General features: G+C 37.3%; 1 protein-coding gene across 2 annotated transcripts in view; it reads left to right on the plus strand.

Annotated features, from left to right (window-relative positions):
• The window catches only part of nol4lb (nucleolar protein 4-like b), a 348,974-nt gene extending 339,022 nt beyond the window's left edge, over positions 1 to 9,952 (plus strand). For both annotated transcript variants that reach the window (XM_063041305.1, XM_063041306.1), the window contains one exon: positions 4,194 to 9,952. In XM_063041305.1, coding sequence (XP_062897375.1) covers positions 4,194 to 4,396 — 203 coding nt within the window. In that variant the 3' untranslated portion in view covers positions 4,397 to 9,952. The remainder of the gene's footprint in view (positions 1 to 4,193) is intronic.
• The last annotated feature ends 993 nt before the right edge of the window (positions 9,953 to 10,945 follow it).

The raw sequence follows: 10,945 nt of genomic DNA on the forward strand, positions 1-10,945 counted from the left end.
AGCTGGAATTCAATCTAGCAGAGTGTGAGCTGCTGCACATTTGGAGATCAAGTATAAAGGGACAGTACACTGGTATTGGCAAGATCCTCAAGTGTTGATGTACAGAGGAACTTTGGAGTCCAAGTCCATAGCTCCCTGAAACTGGCTTCACAAGTTGATAGGGTGGTAAAGAAAGCATATAACATCTTTGCCTCTGTTAGTTGAGGCAATGAGTTAAACAGTCAGGAAGATAATTTGCAGCTTTATTATACTATGGTTAAGCTGCATCTGGAATATTGCATATTGGAAAGACATGGAGGCTTTGAAAAGGTTTGAAGACGTCCCCTGGATTATTAGATTAGATTATGAGGACACTCAGTCCTCGTTTATTGTCATTTAGAAATGTATGCATGCATTAAGAAATGATACAATATTCCTCCAGAGCGTTATCACAAAAAAAAGGACAAACCAAAGACTAAAACTGACAAGACCACATAATTATAACATATAGTTACAGCATATGCCATAATTTGATAAAGAGCAGACCATGGGAATGGTAAAAAAAAGTCTCAAAGTTCCGATTGACTCCTGATAGTCCCCGATAGCAGGTGGCAGAAGGGAGAAACTCTCTCTGCCATAAACCTCCAGGCACGGACAACTGTTGATGCTTTGGAAGCACCCAAACACAGCCGACTCTGAGTCCGTCCGAAAACTTTGAGCCTCCAACCAGCCCTTCGACGCTGAGCACCATTAGAAGGCATGTGCTACATCAGGAGATGTTGGATAACTTTGGTTGCTTTTTTCTGTGTGGCAAAGGCTGGAGGGAAATTATATTTCAAGTGGAGGTGATAGAGATTAGACCTCTGCTGTAGGAGGCTTGATGGAATGTGGTGCGGCATTGTGATGAGACAGATTGATAGTGTTGGGGCCATGGCCGAGCTTTGGGGCCATTCATTAGGATCAGAGCTTGAATGTGAATCATAAGCAAGGTGGTGTGGTTATGGGAACAGAGGAGCAGATCAGGAGCAATCTATTGAAAATGCGGAAAGGGAAGGGGAGCATTTCAAAATGATCACTTTTATTCTCTGTATTTGACATTAGTAGGCTTGTTGTCACCCCAGTCCTTCCTTCCTGTTTTTAATTACTAGCCTGATGTTTGCAATTTTACAAACCCACAACATAGAGATTGTTTTCAGGACGACTCAGTAATCTTGTTCACTGGAGCATCCATGTTGAAGAGCACCTTGTTACAGGAAGAGAAAACTGGACTGTAATGCATAGAGCAAATTTCTGCCCATCCTCCGGATAAGGGGGCTCTAACTCAAATAACTGGCTGGTGAGGTGGATATATGCAAGACACTCCTTCCCTTCACTAGCCTGCAGGCCACTCTCAGGTAAGTTGTAGCACCTGCTTAGCCCCCAGTCAGGGTCATGTAAGGTGGTGGATGGTCGTATGAGCAGCTGGTACAGATCACTAGTCCTGAGTATGAGCAGCTGGTACATATCACTAGTCCTGGGTATGCGACCACTGACTCCAGGCAGATAATCTCTGAAGAGTATTGATCATGTAGGACACTGCCCAGAAGAAGGCAAATGGCAAACCACTTCTGTAGAAAATTTGCCAAGAACAATCGTTGTCACGGAAAGACCATCATCAGCCATGTCATAGGACATAGCTGATACAGTAAATGAACAAATCCTAATAAAACTAATAAATTATAAACACTTTAATCCTGCTAGGTTATCTTTTTGATTCATGTGCAGTATGGCAAAGATGATCATTTTCTTGTCAATAATTCAGTATTTAAGGTGAAGAGAGGACAAATCTTTCAGATTTTTGTACATTTTTATCTTTCATTTAGAGTCACTACATTAAAATATGCTGTTTAGAAGGACTGATAAACACAGGAAACAACATGCCCTTCTCTGTGAATTTTATTCCTTTTAAACTAAAATTTAATCCTTTCCCATAGTCATACATAATTCATCCTGCACACAGGTAAATATGATTCTATTTTACCTCTGGTTCAACTGGATTGACAGATTTCGTAAACTGTATACCAATTGGGGAATTGAATAAAGAAAGCAGAGGTATGATGGTCCCCTGATGATTCAGTTGATTTATTTGATGTATAGTTCAGCAAGACAGACATGAATAATGCCATATTCTTGTCAAAATTGCGGATTTAAGATCATGCTCCTATTTGGATAACCACCCTCAGGCAGGAGGGGGATTCTAAATAAATGCTGTTGACATAGGTTATTGGGCAAGGACAATTACAGTTTGCTGTGCTGTCAATTATCATCTAACATCCCACTTCAGTATCCATGTATAGTGTCAAAACTATCCTGTTACAAGGAGTGAGGAGTTAATATTGTTAGGCAGCATGTCCAGGAAGGGCTGAAGGACCTTTTTCAGTACTGTGACTATAACCTGGGAGAGGTGAGAGCATCTTGTTTTGTGAAATTCACCCTTTTCTACATAGAATGCAAAAGCCTAGGGGAATCAGCGGCTTAACACCACACTGCAAATTTCGAGTGTTAGAGATAATTTTAAACAGGAAACTACTAATAGCAGCATTACATTATTTAGAAGCTAAAGTAATTGCAATTTTTCCCATTATGACTGACCAACAGGAACTTTTCATTTTACTTATACACCACTTCTTTCTGGAGAACTATATTTGATGTGCTTTACAGAAATAAATTGTGAGCTATTGTAGTTTTTAGACATAAAGCAAATCTGCAGACTTCATTAAATTTTGCTGTCAAATTTAATGATATATAGGTTATTCCTTCCATGCAGAGAGTCTACCATTGAAAAAAGGAAAGCACAAGATTAGCTACACAACTGAAGTAACATACAGAAGGTTAGGACACAGCACCATTCTGTTTAATTATCTGGTATAAAACATAGGAGCTAAATTAGGCCATTTAGCCCATTAAATCTGCTCTGCCATTTGAGACTGGTTGTTTTATTTTCCCTCTCAACTCCTTTTTCCTGCTTTCGCCCCATAACCCTTACTAATTAAGAACTTATCAATCTCCACTTTAAATATACGCAATGACTTGGCCTCCACAGCTGCTTGTGGCTATGAATTCCATAGATTTACCATCCTCTAGATGAAGAAATCCTTCTTTATCTGTGTTCTGAAGGGACATCCTTATATTCTGAAACCGTGCCCCTTGGTCCTAGACTCTCCTGCATCCACTCTATCTGGGCCTCTCAATATTCGGTAAGTTTCAGTGAGATCCCAGAGACAAACCCGCTTAACACGTTAACCCTTTCATTCCTGGATTATTCTGGTAAATGTTCTCTGGACCCTCTTCAATGTTAGCACATTCTTTCTTAGATATGGGGCCAGAAATCACTCACAATACTCCAAGTATGGTCTGACTATGTATGCCTTCTAGGTCCTCACCATTGTGTCCCTGTTTTAATATTCTAACTTTATTGGAGGAGTTCAGGATGAGAAAGGTAATACTTTAAAATAACGGCAGGTTTGAAGGGAGCTACGAGAATGTAGCTCTGACCTGTAACCTGGATGGATGCAGCTAGAGGACAAGAATGTTGTGCTCTTATGGGAAAATGCTAAGTGCAAATTGGTGTATCCAATCAACCACCCTAAAATAATTATAAATACGCAGTCAACTGGTCCCGCTCAACAGACAGTCACCAAAATCAAAAGAGCAAGTTCCTGCCACAGACATCATTAGTTCTTTGACAAGTTTGTTTCAAGTTCAACAGCAAGCCCTGTAACATTCCCTCTCATTGAAATTTCATGGCCTTGCCAATGGAGGGTTTGCACAGCACCTGCGTGAGGAAGGCAATTATTCCAGAATTAATTATCTGCATTAACTTTGAACTCTTAGCATATTGAAGCTTACTGTGCAGGATTGTACTGTAGGGTTAGTGTTTAAAAGATTTTATGTTTTGGAGATAACATGTCTAAACATCAATATTATTTGTTTTTGGGACATTCTCGCTAATTTGATGAACTGTAATAGTGAGCAATTTCCTTTTCAGATCTGGAAACTCATTAGAGAAAAATCTGCTGCAAAGCATTAATCATTACATATTCAAATGCCCAAGTCAGATCTTCACTATTAAGATTCTCATTCTCGTTTATAAAGCCAGTTTCTTATTAAGAGTGCTGGATGTATTAAGATGCTTAACATGAAAGATAACTGGATTCATTTCTAAATCCTTTCAGGCCCAACTGATCTCAGCATGAAGGCGCTGGCCTCAAATTCGACTTCATCCAACACAAGCAACAACAGGAGTGTACCGGCAGCACAGCTCAGTCCAACAGAAATTAACGCGGTTCGGCAGCTGATTGCTGGCTACAGGGAATCAGCAGCCTTCCTCCTCCGTTCTGCAGATGAACTTGAAAACCTAATTTTACAACAGAATTGACTCCTGTCAGCACAGTCCTAGTGATAACACCCCACATTCTATAGTCACCCAGTTCAAAACTGGAAATGGAGAGGAGATTCCTCTTGTTACAACGATGGCCATTAACCCATTGCTGCTATGGAAGTGATAATGCCACCAACCTTTAACCTCAGACCTTCATCAGGACCAAGTGTGCGAGTGCAGATGTCTTCAACCCAAGGACCTCATTCACCAGAGTAATTGTTTTCTTAGCTGGCAGCACAAACTGAGAGATTTGACACGTGCAAGACCTCAGCTGCTCTCACAGGCAGCAGTAGTTCCTGTCCAGTTGCCATACAAAACCCATAAAGCATTCAGTTCCCAGGTGCAATACCTAGTAATGCTGCTAATAGAAATAACCTAGTGCAGGCCTCTGGAAGAACAATAGAGCAAAAGAAAATAATCTCTATTGGTTTTGAGCTCATTCTGGTCATTAATTATGAGGATAGTAGCATCAAAAGGTACATGCGTCATTCAACTAATTTACAAAAGCATTTTTATTACCAGCCTTTTTGTGTTTTCCTATTGAACATCAGATTCACTAGACACTATCCATGGTGAAGTCTGCATTCTGTTACTGCTACAGCTAATGGAGGCACTTGTTAGGGATCCACACGCAACATGTCTCAGTATTAATTTGATCATATATGGAATAATATAGAGCCAAACAAAAGGTAGGTGCATTGATTGATTCTTGTGTGAAATTCATGCGCAAGAGACATAGCTGTGAGTGTACAAGGCCAGTGCTGAAGAAAGATCAAATATTTTTAAATATAATTAGTGAAGTGCACTTTCAAAAACATATAGACCATTTAGTGCTTGCCTGTATATATTGGTATATTGGAGCTAACATCTATATAGGTGAGTGATACTTCATTAATACTGGATATTTAAGCTTTGTAGAATTTTAATGCATTTTCTGATTTCAGAATGTGCGTGTGAAAATACAGGATTTAATTCTGTAATTATGTTATTTTGTACATAGTATCAGCAGAATAGTTTTTTTTTTTAGAAACATTCTATACAAAGTCAAAACTCTTGTTTTAGCCATAGCAGGCTTCATATCAGTCTCTGTTACTACCAAAATATTTCGGTAGAATTAGCAGATGAAGTTTAATACAGTTAGGACAATTCATCTGTGAAGAAAATCCAGAGGGCGACTACTTTAAGAAAAGAGTCCCTACTCTCTGTTTCAATACCATAAGCAGTGGAACTGCATTCTGTATCAAAGAAAGTGTAAAAACAATATTGTTCAGAAAATTCACATCACTGTATAAATATTTAAAATGTAACCCTAGACTTGCATAGTTTTAAGCATATTCTTGCAGAGGTTTTAGTAAAATAAAATATTCTAGTAAACCAATGAGAATGAGTATTGCCCAACTAGAACAGGCTAAACAAATGTAAACTGAGGGATACATTTTATAGCCAGTCAATTTCTTAGGTGGTTCTCAAATCACAATTTTGATCATCAGTACCATGAAGTTATTTCAAATAACTTCCACTTTATTCACTGCCAAATGCTACATTTCATATCCTGCAGGACTTAAGCTTTTATCTCATCAGCAAATGAAGATGCGTGATGAAATCTTTCAGAACTCAGGTAACAGTTTATACCAAGGTAAACTTTTTACTGTTTTTTTTTAAGGAAAAAAGGGTGAATACTGTGAAACAGAAACTGGTTTGTCATTTTATATTTTGACTCTGCTTTTAATAGTTAACACTAGCTGCAAAAATAGTTATTCTAGGTCTTTTATTGTAAGAAATAAACACTGTTGGGATAGTTTCAAACTAAATTTAGTTCTCAAAAGGTTAAACTTTCTTCACTGGCACCAAACTGTATAAATATTTGCATAAGTTAGCTCTAAGAAGGCATTAACCAATATGTTAGCTTGTTTCATTGCAATGGGTGTGCTTGATTTCATTCAGGTCAATAACATTACTGTCTACATTCAGGGATGAACTCATTAATTTTGGAGAAATATCTGTCTGTTCCATTCCAGTGCTAGCAGTTAACCCATCAGAGGAGAGTGGATTTTCTTCCAACTCCCACAAGCCACCATATGATAAATCAGCTTTCCAAAGAATTCTACTGAAACCTGTTTTGCTGTGGAAATCTCTCAAATTTGCTCTGAGGAATCATTAAATCATGCATTTTTCAAAAGGGCTTAATTCCTACAACTTTTAACCAAACTTACCTAGTGAAAAATGTCTGTCTGCACCATAAAATAATGCTACATTGAAACAAACTTCAGTTATACTTCATAGAAAGATTGTTTCAGGACTGATGTTGCCCAGATATCACCAAATACATTGGTTACTACTTTTAACCACTAATGTAATGCTTTTTATGAGATACTTCTACCTCAGTTTTCCCTTCATTATTCACAACGATCAGCTGCAGAATAAAATTCCGCTACAATCACAAATATACATATTTCCACCACTCCAAAAAACAGAAACTCAGTTATTCATTCTACACCACCACGGTATATTAATAAGTTCCTTTTCCACACACCCTCCCTCCAGTAACTTTAAACACTACTGTCACCTGACTAGATCGTAAATCAAAATGAGGCTGCACTTCAACTTCACCAGGAGAGCATGCATTGAATTGTTTATTTTAACGAACAGATAATTCTCAGAAAACAAATACCATTGCATCATTGAGATTGCATTTTATAGGGAAACCCTTCAAAATCCATGCCAACTTTAGAAAGGCAATCTGCATGCATGCAATAACATTTGCAGGAAATAAATGATCATTAAACCAGTGATGCATACTAGATATCATTGATATTATTGAATACAGTGCAACCACACATCTCAAACAACTGTTTGTCATACTGAGACAAAATCTTCTTCCACCCAACCTTCTTGTGACTCAAGGCCAAAGCAATCCAGCAATATTCAGTTAATTATAGAATGACCTGATTGGTAAGAACCGTAAACAGGAATAGTTTTCAAGCAGACCTCAACTATTTTGGACCAAAGGAGAGAATGAAGTAGAATCAAAATCTAGAAGCAGCAGAGGTCCAAAGAGATTCAGTAGTCCGTGTGCACAACTCATTTAAATGTAGCAGTCAGATACAAAAATCAAAGGCTAATAGTGTGTTGGACTTTATATCAAGAGGGCTGGAACATGAAAGGGAGGATATTTTTCTACAGCTACACAGAACTGTAGTTAGACTGTATGTACCGTACCATGTATATTTCCAGGCACGTCTTGGAAAGGATATTACCAGCCTTGGATGCCAGCCCTAATTCACCAGAACATTACAACCATTAATAATGAGGAGCAATTCCATGATCCAGGCTTGTGTTCCCTGAAAAAAAATGAAAGACTTGGGAATAACTTAACTGAGAACATTAAGATTTTGAAAGACATTAGTATAGTAAACAGAAGAAAACATTTCCATTATCAGGCAGGCCATGGATACAATATGTAATCTTGAAATTAACCTTTCAGGGGAAGTAAAAGGAGAGCTCACTCACAAAAGGTAAGAGCTGGCATTAATTTAATAATTTAAAATAAGAGTTTAGAAGACTTTTTGTTAACTATGGCTGCTATAGGTTATAGAACCAAGCCAGGTAACTGGATATGGGTTATAAATCAGCCATTAATTGCAGCAACATGCATCCCTCCTTGTCTAATTCTTTTCCTAACTCAGTTCCCAGTGCAGCAACTTTTAGCAAATGTATTATTTGATGAAAGCTTTAAATCAACACCATTTTTACAACACCTCTTAGGGCAATTAACCTTCACTCATTTTTACTGGTTTAGTTTAAAATATTAAGGCAAAAGTACGCTTCATACTGAAAATGCTACCATCCTCATAACAGCCCAATTGTACAGAGCAATGACATGAATGAATTTTGATTTGATGATCATCATGACTGTAATAGTTTAAGTTAAAAGGCAATGAATGCTTAATATAACCTCATTCATACACTTTTGGGACCTCGTTCAAGCCGAAGAGCAGTTGATGTTCTCTGCCCTCTGTTTTAAGCTAATTGTCCTTTTAAGTGCTTTGTGTGTGACACAGAGTTACTTGTTTTTTTTATGAAAAAGGGTGGGAGGGAAATGTTTTTATTAATGTACAGGATGTTGCAAAATTTTGTTCTGTGTGGGTTGTTGTCCTTAGCAGTTCCAGAAAAGAGACAGAAAAAAATAGGCAAAAGACAATCTTAGCCCCCATTGATGCTGTGAGTAACTTTTTCCTAAGTGCAGCTATTGAGTAAAATTGGGGGAACACTAAGTAATTTTCAGCCATAACTTAAAGTCACTGAAATGTTGTTGCACAATGATAATGAATACGTCTGAGGACTGTGTGTAATTATACAGTCATCATTCAAAGATCTTAACCCTTTGAGTGCTGATTTTTAAAAAAATTTTAGCTGTTAGGCCGTTTATTTTGTTGAACTACTGTACTATTGCACCTGTTTGCAGAAAATGCTGACCACAGTGGACATTTTCTGTATGGAAACCATTCCAAGTGACACTGAACAATGCTAACCGTACTGTTGCAAATGTGGAATTGAAAGGATTAATAAGCATTAACTGGCTTAAAATTTGATGTGTCGTACAGTTGCAGTCAGCAAATTAACTGGATGTTGTTATTAAACAACAAAATAGTGGTGCTTTTGGTTTATTTTGATGGGGAGGAGGAGAATCCGTTTCCTTAACTGTTTGTACCTAATACCAATGTGAACTTTGTATTTCCTTCTGATTTTTGACTCAGTGAAAGTGTGGCTGTTTACATGTACAGATTTTGCGATTTTGTGTTCTCCAATACCCTGTATTAATGCTGTAGAAAGAAAATAACCCAAATTCTTTTAATATTTATTGCATATACACAGTGAAGATGTTTTCCTATACATGTAGCTAATTATTTTGATTCTTCGTGTTGATATAAGTAAAGCAAATGAGTTTTTTGTATTTTTTTGTTTGCTAAATGAATAGCATGGGCAGTTCTACTTACATATCACTTTAAATATGAACCAATGATCTTGCTGGAGCTGTCAGTATGGTGTCAAACTAGCAAAATGCACTGGTTTCATTATACTCTGTGGAATATCTTTGTACTATATACATATATAAGATGGAGTACTAATAAAACCAATATACTGTGTATCAAAAAGAATACTCAGATGCTAACATTCTTTACTATTAAAGTGCTGAGTCTTTTGCTTACTAACATGAACAACTGTGGGGGACAATAAAACCCTTGCTCACACTGTCAATATGAGAACAATATTTATTACAACTTCACTCGGTGCACAAAGTGAAATAGCCACTATTGCCAGAAATAGTTGTGGGTGCTGTTACTTTAATACCTCTGCCTACTGTCTTAGGTTTTCCATAAATCTCCTGGCTGTTTGGAGATTTGTGTCATCTTGGAGCACTGATAAGTGGCAGAGTCATTTCTTCTGTTTCATCCATTAGGACCTGTTGGTGTGGTGTTTTGGCGAGTTCTTGTTGGCACTCTACATTTGTACAGTGACGGAACAAAACAATTTTGTAGGGTGGGAGTTGTATACAGCATTAATTTTCCATTTCCAAATGATTATTTAACTGTTCGAACATAAAATGTGGGGTATAGAGAACAAACACTGATACTACTACCTGGTACTTTTTGCTCTTCAACACAGAGATTGATTAATAGGCATTATATTCATGGCAGATGATGAATCACAGTACAGTTACAAAGGTTCCAGAAACTAATGGTCCAGCACTGGCTAACAAGAGAAGTTGATGATGGTATTAAAGTAAAAAACTGGTAATACTAATTAAAGAACATCTAACTTGTACACCAGGGGGATTTTGGAATTAAAAGATTTAAGGTAATGATAGTGAATGATAAAGAAACTTGTTCATATCATAATGTTTACATTTGTTTACAAAAGCAAATGTGAATCCCTTAAAGACAAAAACAGGAGTTTAATGGAGCAAAATGGAATTATTATCAACAAATAGAAAAATAGAAAATTATGGAACTAAAACCAGCCAATCCACAGGACTCCAGGACCTGCATCCTGAGATTATATTGGAAATTTTTTTTTTTAGAAACAACAGAGCATTGGATAAATGTTAGAATGAACCTCAACTTTTGGAGGATAGAAAAAATGTTAGAACGTAGAAAACTGCAATTTAATTAATCGTGTCAATAAAGAGTAATGGTCTTTACTCTTCCCTTTTTCATGCACCTGTCTAAATGGTTCTTAAACATTGCAATCATACCTGCTTCCACAAGTTTTTTTTTATTTCAAAATATACTTTATTCAAAAATAAATATATACAATAAACCATTCAATAACTTTTCATCCTTTACATACGTTTCCATTATACACAGTACATATCCGTATTTATAGCCACCCACGTGGCACTCCAGTAGTTCAGCTTACCATATCATTTCATTGTTGAGGGGTATACTCCCCGCCCTCCGACCCCTCCCACTCCCACGGGTGGAGAAACCTATACTGTGGTCCTTCCCCACTGGGCCCTTGCGGTGGCTGCACCAAGTTTCAGTG

Source organism: Mobula hypostoma, chromosome 2 (genome assembly GCF_963921235.1).
Source record: "Mobula hypostoma chromosome 2, sMobHyp1.1, whole genome shotgun sequence".
NCBI classification, from domain to species: Eukaryota; Metazoa; Chordata; class Chondrichthyes; order Myliobatiformes; family Myliobatidae; genus Mobula; species Mobula hypostoma.